Here is a 21,316-nt window from a genome sequence, read left to right on the forward strand (position 1 = left end):
CATTTCACTCCATACAGCCATTGCCTACCTTTTTGTTTACTTGGGTCACGAGGATTGGTAGCAAGAGCCCGCAACTACACTACTGCCACTTGAAATGCACCATTTCTCCTGGGAAGCCTATATGCAATCTTGTTCTTCACCCTCATCATTTATTTTGGCCTTTGTGCTTGCACTGCCAATAAATAGGAGGGCCAAATAAACGACACTTTGTAAGCGAGCTTGCTTTTTTTAAGCAAAAAAAACATAACGGGCCGAGTTGCTTCATCGAAGAAAACAAAACACCTGTAATGGGGGCTTCCCAGGTGTAATATTGCACAGGACGCACCTTGGCTCAAGTCCAATTTCGTGATAACTGTCAACACTGCAAGACATACATTTTGCACAGAATCAATTTTATTATCAATGGAACATCATGGTGAGAACATGAAAATAAAGAAATTGACAAACTCTGCAGTAGCAAAGAAAAAAAGATTGCTGCTGACACAATGTATGCAATACATTTTAGATGGTTGAAAACAACGTGCAGCTTGGACAAGGATTGGCAGAGACAGCTTTGCAATGTCAAACACACTTCCCAAAATTAAGTGCTGTACTCCACTAGAATGGAACAGAGAGAGAGAGAGAGAAACAACTTTCGCTGAGCCCATTTCAGGTGACGCTCGCAGGCGTCAGACGGGGTGGAACCCTTGGAACAGAGACCACTATTATATTCAGACAGGCAAGATACTCGGGCCAAAGGCACAACTTGTTTGAAATATGACCATATGTCCAATAATGAATGCGCCAATGAGCAAAGGCGACAACTCTCTTAGGAAGACGAACCTCTCGGGCAGCCGTCAACATATACAGTCCTCACTGCTGGACACCCAACTCTAGGTGGGCAGTGAAAACACACATGAAAGCGGTACAAACTTCCTGGAATCTCAAACTTACCTGTCACCAAACTTGGCAAGCACGCCTAAAGCATCTACAGCGGAACCTCGATAATGTCTCCCAGTGTTGCGACGACCCGCTTCTTACGACAGATCACCGCGGTCCCGGCAAACTCCCCACAGAAACAATGCAGTAAAAACCCCGATTATACAACACTCGGTTGTGCGCGGTCTGCTTCATACGACGGACCCTGGCGGTGATAAACCGGCGTTTTTCGCATATTTTACACCACTTCATTGCCTCGTTCCGACCTTTATTTTCAACCCCCGTTTGACGCTGCCTGATGTGGAAAGGTCCGCAGGCGGGCCAGACCACTTGCTGAACAGACACAAGCAAGCAGGCAGGTACTGCTGGGCAGGAGTTAACTTTCGACGGCCCCACGTGGCAGCAGAACGCCAATGTGCAAACCGCAAGAAGTCGAAGTCCAGGTGGCCGGCAGACCGCAAATTCGAAGCTCCCACCGAGCTGACGAACATGAAAACACACACGACGCAACCCCAGGGTGATGACCAAACACCCGCTTTCCTCGCCTACTCGATCCCTTTCTTCCTTTCACGATGCTCTCTCCCCTTCTCTCTGCTGATCAGTGGCTTTCAAATCCGCATTGTCGCTCCGTTCCTTTCTTTCCCGCCTTTTTTCCATCGCCGCCTCGTACTATCGTTCATTCTGCTTGGCCTTCACAGTTTCACACTCTTCTTTTTTCCTCTCAATTTGCTCGGCCACGTCGACCCTCCCAGCTTACCTTGCGCACGCGAGGCGCAAGGCTGGCGGGCTAGCGCTGGACGGCATTGGGGTCACATGGAGTGCGGCGCGTGACTGGCGGGCTCGTGCAGATGCAGCGCAGGTGTCTCTTTTTTTAGAAACTTGGAATTTTAGCAAATTATGCGAGAATGTGCTGAATATAGTAGTTTAAATAAGTTCTTAGCCTGCTTGTCACGTGAAACCGTCTACAAGGCCGGCATTTACCTATACCGCGATCATACGACACTTTCGCGTGGTCCCTTGAAAGTCGCATTATCGGGGTTCCACTGTACATCCCCTGCCTGCACTTAAAAAGCACACTGCAAAGTGCCACTAAAAAACGCCAGCCTGCCGGACCATTGCAGCCTGTATTAACATTGCTTCATGCATCGCCCACTTTCCAATGGCAACGATAGGGATGCTTAGTTCAGCCGCTCGTCCGCTATGTGGCGCGTGCCGGTCGATGTCCCACCCGACATCACTGCTCGCGAGTCGCAAATGCTGCGCCCACTTTTACGGTGCATTTCTGCCAGCACTCCTGTTGAGTTTCAAGAGCTGTTTCATTCACAATTTAGCTGCAGCGGGACATTAGTTCCGGAGCCAATGTGGATTTCGCTCAACCTGTAGCTCGTTTCATACCTTCGGCATTTTTTAAAGGATGACCGACGGATGCAGAACTGAAGTAGTGGTAAGAACATGTTAATTGTCAGGCAGACAATAAGCAGACAGAAAAAAGGTTATTTCGGATGCTACAGCAGTTCTAATGTAAATGTCGAATCGAACGCCTCAGACGCTCAGCTTGCGCTGGCGTTCTCGAAAGGGCTTCGTACTCTTGCACCTTGACACGGTTTGCTTGTGCTGTATGGGTAATAGCAGTAATAGCACTCTTTAATTTTTTTGGCCCTGGCAGTGTCAACTGATGCCATCACACAAAAGTTCCTCTAGCGCATAGAGAATGAAACCATAACTGCTAGTTTTGTGGGCAATTGTTCTTCAATGATGCCTATTGCGATAAACATCACCATTGTGGCGTTTTAGCAGAGCTAAACACTACAAAGAAGAATTAAGAAGCTCAGGTGAAGACAAAATTTTGACATTGAGGCAAAAAAAAAAAAAAAAAAATCCATGGAGGTCCTATCTTCATTCCTAAGCTCGCAAATCTGTAAATATGGGCACTATAAACTTGTTTTTTGTTTGTAGGCTCGTGTGGTGATGAAGTTAAGGCAAATCTGGAAAACATGTTTTTGTACAGTATAAAATTTTTAATTTCCAGGTGCCTTAATTGCCTCATTACTAAATCCGTTATTACTAGCACTACCAGCTTAATTTTTTGTTTGTGGGTTTATGGGGAACTAAAATTTAAGAAACACACAGAAAACATTGTTTTGCTTGAAATAAAAAACGCAGTGTCTAGAGTTACGTCCGACGGAACTTTAAGCCAGTTCCTAGAGTTACGTCCAACGGAAGCCAGAATTAAAAACTAGGGTTACGTCCGGCGGAACAAGAATTGAAAACTAGAGTTACGCCCGAAGGAATTTTAGGCCAGTTTCTAGAGCTACATCCGACGGAACCCAGAATTGAAAACTAGAGTTAAGTCTGGCGGAAATTTAAGCCAATGTTTTGAGTTACGTCCGGCAAACGTAAAGCACAAAAAAATTTTTACGGCTAACAGCACCAAATACTAGAGTTACGCTCTATATGTAATCTATACACAACATTATTGAAATGGTCGCTTGTACGATTCATGACGTCAAATTCCAAAACACAAATGTTGCTGCTTTACGGGCGAACCGGTTCGGAATGAATAAATCATAGGTAACATGTTCGACAGCGCCTGTTCCCCATCGGTCGAGTGGTCAGGAGCGTGATATAAGCGCCCACACTACTGCAGTGATGTGGATTCTAATCTCACCTGGGTTGGTGTATTTTTTTTTTAATTAAAGGATTCAGATTTTTCTGTACTAGTCCACATACACTTTCCATACCCAATACATGCAAGCAAAGGAGAAGACGGGAATTATCAAAACAGAACCTCCTGCCGTGGGCGCAGTGCCAGTTTGTAGCGTCTGCAGTTTGTGCCGAGAACAAATTACATGGGTCAAGAGCCTTTTAACAAATGTAATTAATACATCTAAGCGCATAAAGCCAGCTGAATAATCGGGTTAAATGTTTAACTGACACCCTGACCTATTAATTACATTTTTATAAGACTCAACATTGTATAGAAAAATCTGAATCCTTTAATTAAAAAAAAAAAAAAAAAAACACCTCCATCAACGCAGGTGAGATTCGAACCCACACCGCTGCAGTATAAGTGGATTCATTCCGAACCGGTTTGGCCGTAAAGCATCAACATTTGTAATTTGGAATTTGATGTCAAGCGACCATTTCAATAATGTTTTGAATAGATTACACATACAGAGCGTCACGGTATTTTGTGCCGTTAGCCGTAAAATTTTTTGTCGGATGTAACTCTAGTTTTCAATTCTGGTTCCGTCGTACGTAGCTCTAGAAACTGCAAATAAAAAAATCAGGGCTGAAAGGGTTAATATGGGACAGGAGGACCGATGGTCCAAGTAGGTAAGTGCGCAGAAGCCAGCATCAGCCTGCGGCAGCTCAAGTGGGTTGCGCGGGCGGTTTTTATCAGCGACAGACCAAGATAGGCAGGCATACAGAAAAGCAAGAAGGAGTAGGAGCGCTTCCTACACAAAATGTCACCTATTTTGCATAGTTTCGCAGCGCTGGCTGCCGGACATGAAAACACGCAGGAAGGATAGCGGGCTGGAAAGGGTAGGAGAGAGCAACAGGAAAGTGGCTGTTTGGCCATATTTGCTCGCGTGTGTGGCTATGTCAATACAGGTGGCGTTGGCCTAACAAATACAATATTCTGTTGGAAAAAAGCAGGCTCTGCCGATCAAAGCAACACATAGAAAATTTTGAACCACAAGGCTTAGAGAATCTATCTTAGAGAAGGGCTTTGGATGGTCATAAACGCTTCCCTCGGTTTTAGCCGAAAAGCACAGAAGCGAATGGTGCTGAACAAGCTGCAAAACACTAATGCAAAGGGGGCTTGACGTGTATGCATCCTTGAAGTTGGAAAGCATATTTTATGCATAATCATCATCTCATCACACTCAGCTGCCTACGATTCAAAGGCAGCAACATGTATAATCTTTCTCAAAGCTGGACAGCACTCTCTTACAAAAGAAGGTGTTCTAAATTGGTCTCTTGGATGTTTCTACTTTTGTTTTCCTTTTTGTCCCCTTTTCATGTTCTCCCTCCTATTTCAAGAGGCGGAAAGTCCAGCCCCTTCCAAAATAAAATTCTGCAAAATGCCACTGCCTCTAGAAATCACTAAGCGCACTTGTTTATTTTGCATTCTGCAATAATGTTCTTCTTGTAGGTAATAACAAAACTCTGAAGCTCTTTGGGATTCTTTTATTGTTTTTTTTTTCTTTTTCTTTTTTTTTCTCCCCTGAAAACATTTTACATATTTTGAGAACATTTCACATATTTTGAAAACATTTTGAAACATTTTTGAAAACATTTCGGAAACTCAATAAACTTAAAATTGGAGATGATTATGAACTTGGAACAATACATTTGAGCCAATGGAAATTGGCGATGAACTTGATGCTGGTGTGTTTAACACATTTATGTACCCTACAGTTCATTCTGCTCCAGCTGGAAAACTAATCAGAAAACATCTACTTAGAGCAAATCACCTGGTCGAACTTCAAATCAGCCTGTGACATTCAGTTCGTACATAAACTAAATAGTAAAATCATGTGGGCAAATTTTGGAGAACAAATCGTAAGATATGCAAGGCTCTCCAAAAACGCGGATGTCTTATCCAAAAAAAAAAAAAAAAAGAAAAAGAAACCACACGAAGCAGCTGTCTCCGGCTGCTCTGCAGCAAAAGCAAGCCCGCCCATTCAAAAGTTGAGGGCATTGAGCACCTCGTCCTCAATGTCCATGTCGCGGCACTCGTTGTGCAGGCGCTCCGCTTCCTCCCGGCTCTCCACAGCCGTGGGCGAATGCGCACCCACTTGCCGCTTGCTGGCCTCTTGCTCCACCCGGCTGTGAATCACGGCCCGCAGCAGGATCTCTTCCGCTTTCTCCATGTCGACGGAACGCGTGAGGCACAGAGCCTTCATCACTGCCTGCAGCACGCCAAGAGGGGAGGTGAGCAATACGCAGGAATGCAATGCTGCAAGGCACTTACTTCGGGGCACCAGACCTCGATCACATACGACGCAATGTCAAAGGTCGGATCCAACGCTGAATTGGCTTTCAGCAGCTCAATGCAGAACTCGTAAATCTCTTCTTGCTGCAAGGAAACATCGACATGAGGCCAACTGCGTTCGATGCCAGGCAACAAAAGGGTCGAACAGAGAGCTGGCTACCAAGAACCCTATCAGTCCATAAGGTTCTTCTCCCCCAAACCTGCAGTGTGCGCACCTTTCCTCGTTCATCATGCCCCATCAACATTACGGACGACAGAGGCTCCCTCGCAACTGGCTACACAAGCCCACACCAGAGCTAGATGTTCACAATCTGCACTGACAAACTTTACCCAAGTAGGGGAGGGGTGAAAATTAATTTTCAAACACTGCATAGACAGAAAAGTGGCCCGTTTTTTTTCTTTCTTTTTTCACACAGTAGCAGGCGCATCGTTACAGTGCGCTTAGAGAAAAAGCAGCAGTTACTGCCTTACTCCTAAAGAACATTACAATGCACAGAAATGTGAAGCTGGCCACATGCTATGTCTGAAAGTGACGCCGGAAAAGTGCCAGATGCAAGTGTGCATTCTAACAAACACACTTCCTCAAACACTATGCACCTTTTGTCATACAAGGGTTATTTTTTCAGATCCAGCAAACCTGCTACAATAAAACTTTGCTGAAACTGATGGCATGAAGCATTAATTGAGTGAAAAATTGCTAAATTTATCCCCGCTTCTCACGTTATAATGGAGAGCACTAGCATTTTTTATTAGAAGCACATGCCAGGAAACTCCTCGACACCTTTTATTCCTGCAAATATTCTTTCTATTAAAGGCATATCTACAGACCTAGGAAGGATAACTTTGATTGATTGATTGTAGGGTTTAACGCGCCGACGCAATGCAGGCGATGAGGCGCACCGTAGTGGAGGGCTCCGTATTAATTTTGACCACCTGGGGATCTTTAACGTGTGCCGAAATCTCGTACACATGGGCGTTTTTGCTTTTCGCCTCCATCAGAAAAGCGGCCGCCGCGGCCAGGAATCGAACCCGCGACCTCGGGCTCAGCAGCACAACGCCTTAGCCACTGAGCCACCACGGCGGGTTAGAAAAATAACTTTACCTGTGAGCAGTTGTCAATAGGCCCAAACCATGGCCAGTGCTTGAGTTGCAGGCGTTCAGACTGAAGTGGGCTGTTGAACAACTTGTGACGCTCACTGGGCACGTTGCCATTGAGCACTGCCAACAAATGGCTCTGGAATTTCAAATGGGAGTTGCCTTTCAAAGCAGCTGAACACATCGTCACACCGTGTGCACTTACATTAACTTTGCCATCCTTAATGCACTGAACGAGTTTCTCGTTCTGCCTCTTGCGTCTTTCCTTGATTCTGCCAGAAAACAAAACAAAACAAAAAAAAAATTGAAGAAATTCATTAGGGGAAAAAGCGAAGTTGTAAAATGATGACTGACCCCAGCAATTTTCAAGATTGATACTGCACATTCAGGCCTATGCAGGATGCCCTAGCCCCCAGAACAGAGTACAATTTTTGTCTGACATGTATCCCTGCTAGCAATGACACACAAAGTCACGGCTAGTGAGATTCATGAGCTACTTTTGGCTACTACATGAGTCAGTATGCGTCAGACAGGTTGACATGTGGCACCTTACTTTGTGGTTAACATTACAGAGGCTGTGAGGGCAGCCACTTGTCGCACTATCGCGTTATCAAAAGAGCTATGCAATACTGCAACTCTTTCCCTACTGCGCTCCCTGAGCGTCGATTGGCCCAACGACAATGGATTTAGAGGATTGTTTCAATGATGCCGCAGCACTGGAGGGCCTGTCCCGCAACTAGTATGGCACAAAATTTAAAAGGAAAACTAAAATTAAAAGTCACGTTAGCCTACGTCAGTAGATAAGATTGCTGTAATGCAAATACAAATAAAATAGCCGCATCATAAATTTTTCTGCACTGCGATCTGTGATGCCACAAAACATTAATGCTGAAACGGGACTTGCAGAGCTTGTCTTTGGGGGAGAAAAACAACAGCAACAACAGCCAAGAAATAAGGGTAGGGAGTAGAAAGGCATGTGGTAGGCTGGCGGTAGGCTTTGTTTCAAGTTCAATCCATTGCAAGTGTTTCGCTTAAGTGTGGTGCACAAGTGCAGCAAGGATTTTTGTGCGTCAACCCTAGAGCTATCAACCATCCTTATTTTAAATTAGTGCCAGCGTACACATGTAATATGTATACATATTATGCCTGCCCACACACATGCACACGCATGCACGCATGCGCGAACAGGGGAACTATTTAGTGGCAAAAGTGGCAACTGGCTATGAAACCTGACCCGTCAACATTAATGATAAGCAACTCGGCCAACTGTGCGAGTATCTTCTACACCTTTTCCTAGGCTGCAGCACCACACAAAACCCGTTGACTGACAGCGAGGCTCGATCGGCTCGCTCTGCACACTTTGCAAAGCGCGCTCTTTTACGGTAATTAAAAAAAAAAAAAAAAAACAGCTGTGAAACAAACATTTGGTCTATAACAAACGTTTGTTATAGACCAAAAGCTGAAATAAACAGCAAGAAAATGTGATCTTCTAGGTTAAACAAAAAGTTACTCAGCCCCATCAAGACACCAAAGGTTGTACAGCTTTCTGGCTGAACAATGTAAGGTTTAGATATGATATCATGCTTTTCTGAAGACCAGCAATAGGAGAAGCAAGCACAACTAAATGCGTTGCTGAGAAAAACTGCCAGCTATGTCAAAATCACCAATTTTGTTATTTGTTTCCGTCCCCAGTTGATGTCTCGGAAGATCCAAACAGCGATGGCACTGTTTATGGCAGATTTCAGTTCAGGTGACAACAATCGGTGACACCAGCCTCTGTATGTCGGTGCCAGCTAAGGGTCAGTTCCACTTCCTCCTGCCCTGTTAGTGTGCATCAGCAGGTGGTTCAAGCAGTTTACCAACACTACCACTGGCATGTGTCTTGTACGCAAGTTCTCTATTATTTTGGCAGTTGCCATCTGCGCAACAAAGAGTGACAACTTGACACGAGAACCTGGCACTAACTGCCCAATGGCACGGTGTTGCAATCTTTTCATAACCTAGAACATTTCGAGCAAAGACTTTCATCTTTGCAGAGCTCTTCAACACAGAATAGAGAAATATTTTGATTATATCAATGTGTTCTTTTACTTTGCATTACAGGCATATATTTACAAGCTTTACTTAAATTTTCACAGAAACTTTGTATTGCCAAATAGATTTTGCGCTACAACCTACACCTATAGGTTGCTTTTGAAATTAACACGGAAAACACATTTGCTAAGCTTCACTTTGATGCACAGAACGACAAAAGAAAATACGTAAATGGAACCACCGAGCAAAGGGTAACTTTCCCATGGTGGGAAAAGGGTTAAGCAGCACACTGCAAGGGTGCAATTGAAGTATGGCCGCAACATGGCCTTGGGGAGCTTTTGAAGCCTGCAAAGAAGTTTACGCAGTGTGTTAGTCAGATGCACCATTTCAATTTGTTCTGTACAGACACCAGTTACTGTCAGCGGTGAGTGGCCTCTCAGCAGTAATTAAAAAAAACTTTTCCCTATCCTCTTCGCTATACCTCGTTTTTTAATGCATGGAATAAAACTGGTCTGGATAATATGGAGCCATCTCTTCAAGAGAAACTTAACCTTTAAGTTTCTCTTGAACTTCTCTTTAAGCTTCTCTTAAGTGCTGATGAAGACCTGCCAACAGTAGTAGGAATTACTGGGCATCATTTACATTGCAGCCCTATGCAACAGGGACACTGGCAGCCATTAGAATACCCTGCAAGAAGGAATAACTCGGATGTTGACCCACTAAGGAGTTGTCTGCTTAATATACCAAAAAATTCGGCAGGATCACTGAAAGGCCAGAGAGAGGACAGTGCAAGTGTACGCAAGCATAAAAAAGCACTTTGCAACAGAGCTTGGTAGATATGCACAAAGGCAAGTGAAGGTTGCGTGAAATTCACCCCTGTGTGCTGCTCACCTTGCCACGGTTGCCTCAAGTTGGTCCCCTGACGCTTCGGATGGGTCCAAATCACAGTCCAGCCACAGTTCAGAGTCAAGGAAGGCATCGTCACTGGCATCAGAAGGCGGCCCCTCTACAAACGGCACTAATAACAGTAGTCAGATGTTCGTAAAATAAGACAGAGGGAAAAAAAAAAGAAAAATGCAATAAAAAAGATGCCTTACAATTACGCAACCACCGCATTCTTATCTTCATTTCTGCTTTGTTTTTGTTGCAATACAATTTACATTTTTTTGTTCTGTGTTGCTCAGTTCATCTGAAATCCTTAGTTACTGGCTTTATGGCTTTCTGATCAGCTGGGCCACACTCCCCACCCATGGTTGAACTTTTACTGCCGTGCTGTCTCAATGCCACACTGCTTTCTTTACCATGCCCCGTTTGTCATAGCTCCTTGTGTTAGTTCTACTCTGAATTTCGCTCGGAGAGTTTTTCGCGCAACCTATACTCGACACTGCACATGGCACATTATGCCCTCTGTATGCTTGTTCCCTTTGGGGCCATGATACCAGGCAACGATGCGTGGCTGGGCGTACAGGCCTCAGCCTTTCTGTCTAGCCTTGTGTGCCATCCAGAGCCAACTTTTTTGCCAGCAAAGATTATATTATTATCATTATTATTAAAATAGCAAATCAGCTAAGTTAATGAGCACTGAATTAGCATTCTACGACAGGGAGGGGAGGGCAATTACCATTGGGGGGAATCGTCATGCATGCTCTTTGGCCTTTTCTTTATTATTTACACCATCCTCTGAGCAAGGATAACAGCCCAGTAGATAGGCAAACGGAGGGGTGGAAGTGGCCTGGAGCGTTTTGGAGCAGTTCAGGGAGCAGGAATAATGCTTGTTTTGGAGCAGCTTTGGAGCACCAAAAGGCGAATTTCATAGAGACAGTGCAAGTCTGTTTGGGAGCAGATTTTCATTTGCAGTTTTTCACTTCTGGTAAGCACAAAAAAAAAAATCAAATAATTTTACTCAACATTCGATAAATACTGAGCAGATTACTTTTTCGACAAGTCAGAAAAATATACGTTTCCAGAATTAAAGCACCACAGCTCACAGAGCAATCACCAAGAAAAAAATAGACATAAGCGATGCTTTTAAACAGCTGCACCTAACTAGAATTCAGACAAGTGAAAAATGCCACCATTAAAGCCACGAGAAAAAACCAAGACAAGACCAGAGCTAGGCGAAATGGTCTGTCTTGCACCTAAGATAGAAAGTTTACCTTCATTCTACACCTAACGAGACTATAGACAAATAAAAATTCCACAGAAAGTAAAGATAATTAAACGTTCACAATCACAAAACGAAAGAAAAAAATATCCTAGCCTATTAGTATTATTGACCAAGTAACATGCATGCTTCTATCTAAGCAAAAATACTGTGCAAGTGAATCGTGTTTATCCAAATAACACGTACCAGTTTTTACAACTAGTTTTTTTTAGCGTAAGCAGCGGGCTTCCCGGGGGGAAAATTGGGGAGAGGACGCGCCTCCCCCAAGTCATCCCCCAGTCTACTTATTTGCAGATGGTTCCTATCTTGTTCCAGGGCACTGCCTGTTATCTGATCCTGGTGGACAGGGCACGGTGGCATCTAACCTTTGGAATGGATAAGATAAAATGGCAAAGGCCCCACTGAGCAGTACAACTATTTTACTTTTTACTTTTGACAGTAAGCGGGGAGATCACAATGATGGCTGGTGCCGATGCATGCATCACGCTGCAGCGCGCTGTGCGGTGAAGCTGCATGTCGGGCTAAAGTTTGCGCATCCCTCGCACCCCAAGGTCACTCCCAAGTCCTGTGAAACCGCGCCGCCACTTGGAGACCGGGAAATTGTGACGAGTGAGTTGGAGCTGCGATCATCCTTTAGGTAGGGAGTTCACCGGGGCACGCCACGTTGTGAATGACAGCTGAACGAATGAGTGCCTACTGCTCCGTGCTCAATGCGACTAGCGTAACATCACCTCACAGTTGCCTGACATGTTGTGGCGCCACTTTGGAGCAGTGTCGGTGCAATTCTGCCTTTTGGAGCATGATGGAGCAAAAAGAGCAGCACTGCCACCCCTGCATATGCTACACCTTTTTAATCCATCCCTGCATTAACGACTTATTACGAAAATCATAATGAAGAAAGAAAAGACCTCACAGGCTTTAATCTGAGCTTTCAGAAGAGCACAGTGGTGAGCAGTCTATAAAGTATAATGTCATTCGTGAACCTGCAGTAAAATTGATTTGATGGTATTGTGTTCATTCACTAGGGATGAAGCTGAGCAAAGCAGCAGCTGGCTGCAAATGGTCAGATAGACCTGTGGCTGATGCAGTCACTAGTGTTATTCACTGTTTTTCACGACAGCATGAATAAAAGAAAACAGTAAAATGAATGAAAAAGCACGGCAACCAAGCTGCACTGACCAGAAAATGAAGCGAAAGCTGCACATGTTGGGAGATTGCCAAGCTTAGGATCGTTTGTTTGCCCTTATGTGGGCAGTTAACAGCACAATGTGCAACAGGACAAGGCAAAACTGTTAATAGGAAGACTATTGCACAAAAGTGATAAATTTGGGGGGCACAGATGGCACAGCTGAGCCGTGGCATCTGCAATTACCTTCTCCATCGCAAAAAAACTTCTTGGCATTGATGTTGATACCCAGGCAGCGCTTGCGCAGAAACTCCTCTGCCTTTTGTGCTGCTTTCACCAAGGCACTGTCTCGTCCTACACGACCTTCGTTCTGGAACATAACAGGTGATCAGCGACACAGGAGGATGAGAATCAGCAAATATGAAGCGTCTTCATCGCCACAGACAGAGGAAAATGATGGAGTCGCTAAGTGTACTAAGTGTACCACGGCAGCACGTAGTAGTACAGCTGGCGGCCAGGCTGAGGAGCCAAATGTTGGCCACGAAGAGACCCTGACTAGGCAGGGCATGCTAAAGGGCCGCCAGTTTCATTTGTGATGCAAATGATCATGCAAGCAAAAGCTCCACAGTTCTCATAAGCACTGAGCACTAATCAAGTTCCAAGCTTTCGACTTTTAATGTACACTGAAACAGCGCAAGGACAAGAAGCAAACAAACAAACAATCATGAGCACTGCTTATTATCTTATTTGCCCCTTGTTAATGCGCTGCTTTCACCTAAAAATGCTACGAGGATACCCACTTGACCCCCAGGCCAGTGAAAACTCAAAAACGATGCACTAAATTTAGCGGCACAGACATAGTAGAGATGCATATTTCAATGGGAGAGGCCACTAGCAGCCTCGAAATGTGTATTTTGTTTTCCTTTTGTGGGAATTCTCCGTACAACTCGCCTAAATAAAAGAATACAGCAGTACGACTATCCAAGCATAAGCAAGCTTTTTATTTACATTCCACTACCCGCTAGAGTGTGACTATTAACAGCCACATCACATGAACCAAACCCCGACTAATTTTGGCAAGTTAACCCTTTCACTGTCAGGTGTTTCTGGCCGTGACGCACCCTCAGTGTCGGCTTGGTTTCCAAAATCTGTGGGAAGGAACATAGTGATTTATTTGACTACGATAGCATCCGGAATGTAACACGTCGAAAGGAAAGAGCGTGCTTGAGAAACCACCTTTCCTCCAGATGCTTTCAGTTCGCTGTGCACACTTCCGGGACGACGGCCCCACCGTTTCAACACCAGAATCGGACGCTGTAGAACTAGCACCCCTTCCTCGGATGAGAAACTCTCAGAATACGAATCCGAGCTCATATTCAGATCGGAATCGAAGAACCATCGCTCCTGTCCCCAGTCGAAGGCCCCGTCCGAAAGTAACCGCGCGCACAGAGGGGGCACTTTCAGCAGCCCGCACAACGCACAGAAATGAGTGAGCAAAAGCCGCGATTGAGTCACGTTTCGATCTATTGGAGAGGCAACAGCGTGCTGGGCTAACCTGGTGCGCCGTAGCAGACCCGGGAACAGAATAAACAAAAACCTACAAACCCGTTGCGGATGGCACAACAACCCTTGCACCCATAATCGCACGCATGCCGCACGGTCACTCATCCCGACAGAGTACAGTGCGTGGAGCAACCAAGCCCCCCAGCAACGAAAAATGGGCGCGGTCGCTGCGTACTTTTCAATATACCATCAAAGAGAGCTAGCGAGTGAAAATACGAGCTACTAGAAAGATTCGACAGATGCGAAAATTCATGTCATGGCGCAAATTTTTGAACACACATTGGAGAACGTACCGGTACGTCAGTGACAGCGAAAGGGTTAAGAAGAAAATTGAGTAAAATGAAGCCTGAATACACAGCTTTGTTTAGGCCCAGCTTCTTTGCCTGCCTTCTTGGGTGATGGGATTTACACTGTATTCACGCTGGGATTCACGCTTCTGCATTAGGCCTGACATGCTTGTGCTGTTTCTGATCGCTGTGCAAACTAAACTCACCAAAAAGCACCTATTCCGCTCAGCATTGTTGAAGTTGAACATCTTCTTTATATTAACCAAGATGCTGAAAAAAAAATTAACATTGTAAGACAAGAGTGGCAGAACAAAACAACAGTTGAAAAAAAAATCCTAGGTACTTCTCTTGGGATGCGACTGAACCAATCAGAAACAGCTTCGCTTTCCGACTCTTGGGATACACTTTACGAACCTGAATGGAAAAATATAAACTCCTAAACATTGCACACCGAGCTTTTGACTCGAAATAAATTGCCGAAAACAAGCCTAGAAATCCACAAACCTACCAAGGCAGGCCAGTGCAGTCGCTTCCACTCCACCCAGACAACGTCATCTTCAGCAAATTCAATCTCTGTAGAACACCAATCAAGGACACGGTTAAAGTACTACAATCCAGGGCTCTACACACTGGAAGAACAGAGTTCACCTAGCGAGCAAATCTCGGCAAAAGTGGGACAACTGTTTACTATTTAACGACATGTCGGCTGTGCCTTTAGATTTCACATAAAAACTGCCAAACACAAGGCACTTCATATACTTGCTGCACATGCACAATCAATACCGTTTCTTCCCAGAAGCAAGCATGTCCTAGCATCTTGGGCACTAAAGTGACACAGGCCCAGCTAAGCATCTCTGCTATCCATGTTTTAGGAACAAAAAGGCAGATTACGTACTTTCATGCGTCGTGCCATCAGAGGTGGACGGGTCCTCCTCCTCTTCTTCCGAGCTTTCTTCAAGGGGCCTAAAACAAGGCACAGGCCAGAACACACTGTACACACTTCTGGAATGTGCAAATGGGGAGAGAAAGGGCAAACCTGCTTGCACAACTGAGTCACAACCTGACAGAAGGTAAGCCCATAGCACATTCGTGTGCACACTTTGCACTGAGCCCGCCTTTTGGAGCCAACTCTGTGCCTCTGTATTCCCACTAGGAGAGACTTTCCATCTACCGGACAGATCAGCACCCCAAGGCAGTAAACCTTAAACTGAAGGGCCATGGGGAGGTAACACAGAAGCTGCATAGCTCCTGACAGGCTCTCTTTCAGCAGTTTTTCCCCACTTTGAAATAGGAACAAGAGCTCAATGTACAAATTTTGGTTTCAGCACCTAGACTTTATGGAATAGAAAAAGTTTTTCCGGTCATATGGAAGAACCCCACTGAGCTGAGCAGCAGCCCATACCGGTACTGTCCAGTCTTGCAGTAGGCACCCAACCTCCCAACAGCGGCTACGCACCTCACTGATTGCATTTTCATGTGTGCCTTACATTTGACCTGAAATGTGGGGTTAGTGCCTTGCAGGATGAAAATGAATGCACAGACTCACTCTAGTGCACGCTTGGATTTCAGCGCTGCTGAGGCCGATTCCTTTTTCTCTGGAGACAACTTGCGAGGTGAACCTTTGCGTTTGGCACTGGAATTCTTCACAGCTTCCTCATTGCCTCCATCCCCGTGAGCAGTCGGCGACAAAGCCCTCTTCTTAGGTGTTTGCGTGGCTTCTTTGAAGTTGTTGTTATCCCAGCTGAAAAAGTCTTTCACATGCGGACAGTCAGTCTTTTTGTGCCGCACAAGGTTGTCCAAGCGGCTGGTACGGAATCTGCAGTCTCCACAATCATAGAAGAGGGTATACTCGTCCGTCGAGGTACACTGCAGCCGATAGTACACGCTAAAACCTTTGTCCTTAGCCAGTCGCTTGGCTGCAGCCTTCTTCGCGGGAACAGACGAGCCATTGCTAAACTTCATGCGCTCCATCTTAGACGGAAGGGACTTGAGTTCATCGGGGACCTCCAAGCTATCAGCAACCAAGGCTAACAAGCTGGGTGGAACTCTGTCGATGCGCAACCTGTCCCTCAGAGCCGCAAGTGGCGATCCTGCTGCTGCTTTGTCTCCAGTTTCAGGACAAGGTGACCTAAGGCGCACAGAAGGTTTACGGGCACGAGCGGATCGCCTGGGTTCTGCTTCAGCACTGCCTTCAAACCCATTCTGCGCTGCTACAGCCGGTACAGCTGCACATTCCGAGGTGGCCCCATCATCCCCAGCCACACGCTCACTCTCCTCCAGAGGCTGTGCAGGTGCGCCAACATGGTTTTCCAGCTCTTCGCCCACATCAAGAGACGAGTCTTCCACCCGGTCAGCGGTTTCATTCACGTGCGAACCAGACGATTCTGGAACCCCCAGCTGCTTCCCTGATCCACCTTCTGTGGCCGAAGATGAACTTTTGGCTGAGACTCCCGCAGCTGTTTTCATCTTGCCATTTGCCTCTGCGTTTTCAGGAGGGACATTCTTAGCCAACGTTCCTGCAGCTGGCTTATCTACGTGTTCAACAGCAGGAGAGGAACAATGGGCCAAGTCTCCTGCAGCTGATCTGTCTATCTGTTCATCAGCAGGAGGCACATCTTCAGTCCCGGTTCCTGTGGCTAATGCATCTGCACGAGTAGCAGCAGGAGGCACAGTTCCACTCGCAATTAGTGAACCTGAAGCATCCCTTTGTTCACCAGCAGGAGGCACATTTTCAGCCAGGATGCCTGCAGTTGATACATTCGATGATGGAGGTGCAGCTGGTGTGTTGGATTCTGGAACAGAGACTACACATTCATCCACAAAAGGTGCACTTCCAGCTGAGCTTTGTGCAGCTGGTGCATTGGACGCTGGATCTGGATTCACCGGCTCTTTAGTGAGAGATGCACTTTCAGTTGATGCACTGGGTCCTGGCTCGGTCTGTGTGCTAGCAGGAGGTGTGCTCAGAGCTGAAATTCCAGCAGCTGACATCTCTGATGCTGGCTCTATCTGCCGATCAGTGCAAGCCACAGCTCCAACTACACCACCATAAACAATGCTTTCACTCGGATGGTGCTCGCCTGCAACGGCTCTCTCCTCCTGTCGCTCCATTTGGCCTTGCTGTAAGAAAAGGCAACAAATGACACAGTTGAATTACCAATGCTACAGGTAGCCAGGGTCTAAGATAAGGCTCATCTTTATATAAACATAGCAAAAATTCAAAACAGCACATAAGATTTGTTCTAATTTCAAATGCTTTAGTGCTGTTTAGAAGCCACTCCAGGATTACACAGGGTCCTCAGCACTCATTACATCTACCTCCAAATTATGCTGATTTCCCCAACACTCTTTCAATGTACCCATTATTTAATCACCTTATTGCTTATAAATAACGCCCCGTTTGCTTACACCCATGATGAAATTGAACTACAGGCACCTACATAGTTATATTTGTGGTCAATTATATTGGAACCAGCCAATCGCACAAATTAGCCTGCTGGCATCACAAGTCAAATGCGGGAAAGTAACTTGAAAACCCTATTTGATGGAAGTTTACAATAAATTAGCACACAACTTAAATCACACACCATTTTCATGTGAGCGTGTGTATTAATACATTTGTGTGTGTTTGTGCCCATGTACATGTACAGCCATCACCTGTATAAACACTCTGTTTTTATCAATTCCTTCAAAAAATGGACCCCTTTTTAATGTGAAAGCATTAAATGGCCCAGTAAGTGATAAAGGTGGCGACGGTGTTGTCTGTAGTGGCAAAACATCCCTTAAATTCCAATCACTGCGAACGTGGGTAGGCACTGGCCTGATGTCTCCTATGGCTGTGAATATAGGTACAAATCGGGTGCAAATGCAGGTATGCACCAGCCTGATGTCCCCATTATCCGCGACGCGTTGTGTGGCACTGTAGCCACCATTGCTAAGGAGACAGCCGAACTTCCAGTGACGCAGCAAAAGGGGGAGATGCAAGTATGGCCGATGGCCTAACATTACACGCAACGGCATCATTGTTGCAAAGATGCCAGCTGAACTTCTGGCAGCGCAACAGGATGGGGGATGCGGGTCTGGTGCACTGGCCCCCACCCGGTGGCACAGCAGTCATCAGCAAGCAAGGGAAATCCATGCAGTGCAACGCCATGCTCACTGCCACCACTGAAGCTGCTCCTGCTCCATGGCAGTGACCACAGTACTCGCACGTCTGTTCAGTGCCAAGTCATCCCGAGAGCTTTCAATTGGACATTGATGCTAACGCATTCACAACTTGCAAGAAGTTCTTACGTGTCCTCGAAGTTCTTCCTAAAGTCTCTCTCCATTGGGTATTTGCTACACTAAAACCACACTCGTTTAAGCTTGTTGGAATCAGTGGTAATGAATAATTTGTAAATCAGAACATACACCTAAATAAGCTACAAATGGCGTGTGCATTCTGCACAGTACCTAAACTGTGTATATCTGTGACATATTAACTGTGCTTGGACTGCAATGTGTTTTGTTGCAATGTGTTTTGTGAGCTCACTGCCTTAATATAGATGCAGTTGAAAGTTTTGCCAGAAGGCTATTGTTAATAGCAGAAGGGTCTTCATGAGTTTTCTGCATTACTACGTTATGGAACCAATGAGACAGCTATTAGCAGCACGTCTTGCAGCAGCAGGCTATATTTTGAAATTTTGTCATGATGGTTCTCATTCAAGTCCTGTAGAAACATCGTTTTTCAGACTGGCACAAGTAATGGTACATAACAGAAAACTTGCAGGCTAATGATAACAGGAAATACAGATTGAATTTTTGCTGTGTCACAAGGCATCGAAATTCCAAAATAAATTCGTACATTGAGGCTCTAGCTGCCAGGTCAACACTTTGGAAGCTACCCGAGCTGTATTACTTTTAGAAAACCTTGATCTTTTTCCAGGGGCGGTATTCTCGAGTTTTGTCCCTTTTGCGTCCCTTTCAAAAGTGTCCCTTTTGGCGAGCCCTGATTGGCTAAAAGCAAACAACCGGAAGTGACGTAACGCAAGCGCAACAAACCTACTGCCAACGCCACTGCTTAACCGGAAGTACGTCACGATGAAAGGGACTCAAAAAGGGACGTTTTCAAAAGGGACAAAACACAAGAATACCGCCCCAGGTTTATCTCAAGGGCAGCTGGCACTTTGGACACAGGAGAAACTTCTTTTATGCCCTTGGTCACTCACCATTTTGGCCACTTGTGTCCCTTCCTAGTATCCCATTTTCTGCATCTGACATTATTTTGTGTAGGTTGCTACCAGTAAAAAACAATAAAATATTGGCAGAAGCAGTGTCTGTAAAGGCTTGTGCAAGTAGGTTTCTTTGTTCTGCTCGATATTCACACTGCCTACAACATTAATAAAAATTGGGTTAGGCTGAATTTCTTTCCCAAAGAGATCATAATTTCGCCCACCACCACGTCTGCCGCCGGTTCAAGTCACTGCAATCTAACTTCATTGCACTTCGTTTTCATCCTACGCAGTGACGAAGTGAGACAACAGTAGCGTGAACCAGTGCTAAACACAGCGGTGAGACACACCAAAGGCTCACACACTGTATATACATTACTTCCATAACAAGATAGGTCACACACCCCTGCAACTTATTCTGACTGCGCATACTCCACCCAAAGTCAGGAAAGTCATGCGTTCTGTAGTTCACATACAGCGCTTACAGAAAGTTCATCATTCATGTAACATAACCTTGTATCACATCAAACACTCATTGTAAGCACAGTAAAAATCATAAAAGGTCAATCGGACTCATATTGTGAGTGACATGTTGAGTGAGGGCTAGGAAAGCCTCATTTGTACTCTCACTTTTTGCCACTGCTGGTACCTTCACAGTGTATTCGCTCTACATGTCCAGTATTACCACTCTTGCACGAGCTCAAGTGCAAGTCCTATAATAAATACCTCGGGGCCCAAAGCATAGTTAACCATTAAACCAGAAAGAGGGGACGCAGATTTATAATCAGCACACGGTAAAGAGAACAGAACCGAATTTCAATGCAGAACACACGTAACTACGACACACAACGGCCAGCGTATACCATCGCATCCAGAATTTGTGGTCGGAGTGCAGCAGCCACGCTTGTACCCATTCGTAGCAATTACTTGATGCGTGACCATCCCTAAATACTTCCCCTTTCGGAAGTGACGTGCGGATTGTTGGGTGTGGATTGATGGGCTAGTTGTTATTTAGACATTCTTGAGGCACAGCGCACTACGACAGGACGCAGGGAGGGATGTGGACACAGCGCCGTGTCCGCGTCCCTCTCTGCGTCCTGTCGTAGTGCGCTGTGCTTCACGAGCGGATTGTTGGCGTCGTCACAATGCCCAAGACTGGAAATACTAGCGCATAACCTGAACCGCATGCTGAAAAGAAACCAGCTGATGTCTCCACCATACACACAAGTTTGAAACGCCCTCGTAAACTGGAATCGAACTACCCTTTCAGGAACGCCTGGCCGCGACTGCTTAGACTGAGGTGACAGCCTAGCGCTAAAAATCGAAATCATGTGCTTAAGCTTTTTTTTCTTTGTCCTCGTGAGCTTCTGAAACAGCACAGCGTTTGGTTTGTGGTGAGGAGAAAAAGAGGGGAGAAAAGTACGGCAAACGCTGCACGCTTCGATCGGATCAGTTCGTGCAGTGCAAAGCAAAACTGTCGCAAGCACAAAACAGCGCTGAACCCACACTATACAATCTGGAAGGTAGCATGTTTCGGCCGCTGTCCCATGCTACGGCATCGGCGTAACATAAAATTCTCAGCAGCTCAAGATTGCCCCGAGAACGCGTACCTGAAATGCGTAGCCTTTTTCTTCACCCCCCTGTATCCGGTGGACTTCCTTACAGGAATGCCACTGACACTGAAAATATGCTGCGGGCTAATGTGCGTAGACTAGACCACGTTAAAAAGCACACACTTGGCAAACGTGGCTGAAATAGCCGAAGCACACATTCCAATTCGAAAGTGTCTGTACGGTAACTGACGCTTAGAGCACGGCCATCTAAAATTGTAGATGTAGGGGGCAGCGTAGTTGTAGTAGTACGCGCCACAGCAGATATAAGGAACAAAACATAGTATCTAATCTATTTTTATTTCACAGG

General features: G+C 45.6%; 1 protein-coding gene across 2 annotated transcripts; it reads right to left on the reverse strand.

Annotated features, from left to right (window-relative positions):
* Positions 1-373: 373 nt before the first annotated feature.
* LOC144154891 (uncharacterized) lies at positions 374-21,241 on the reverse strand. 2 transcript variants are annotated; one of them, XM_077685986.1, is made up of 13 exons: positions 21,007-21,241; positions 19,394-19,461; positions 15,736-17,306; positions 15,085-15,152; positions 14,698-14,762; positions 14,533-14,603; positions 14,396-14,459; positions 12,586-12,709; positions 9,941-10,067; positions 7,221-7,287; positions 7,023-7,154; positions 5,900-6,004; positions 374-5,837 (listed from the first exon to the last, which is right to left on the reverse strand). In XM_077685986.1, exons 2-13 carry the CDS (start codon positions 19,394-19,396, stop codon positions 5,610-5,612), a joined length of 2,625 nt encoding a protein of 874 aa, XP_077542112.1. In that variant the 5' UTR covers positions 19,397-19,461; positions 21,007-21,241; the 3' UTR covers positions 374-5,609. The 2 variants fall into 2 exon arrangements, with proteins under 2 accessions (XP_077542112.1, XP_077542113.1); XM_077685987.1 differs by lacking the exon at positions 19,394-19,461.
* Between the last annotated feature and the right edge of the window lie 75 nt (positions 21,242-21,316).

Source organism: Haemaphysalis longicornis, unplaced genomic scaffold, assembly GCF_048455015.1.
Source record: "Haemaphysalis longicornis isolate Haplotype H1 unplaced genomic scaffold, Haemaphysalis longicornis Haplotype H1 scaffold_1, whole genome shotgun sequence".
NCBI classification, from domain to species: domain Eukaryota; kingdom Metazoa; phylum Arthropoda; class Arachnida; order Ixodida; family Ixodidae; genus Haemaphysalis; species Haemaphysalis longicornis.

Bases quoted from the DNA above. Each gene is read 5' to 3' on its own strand.
- LOC144154891 (XM_077685986.1), bottom strand. The intron at 14,763-15,084 runs GTACGTAATCTG...GGTGTTCTACAG, and splicing joins TGATGGCACGACGCATGAAA to AGATTGAATTTGCTGAAGAT. The intron at 10,068-12,585 runs GTAATTGCAGAT...TACTGTTATTAG, and splicing joins GTTTTTTTGCGATGGAGAAG to TGCCGTTTGTAGAGGGGCCG.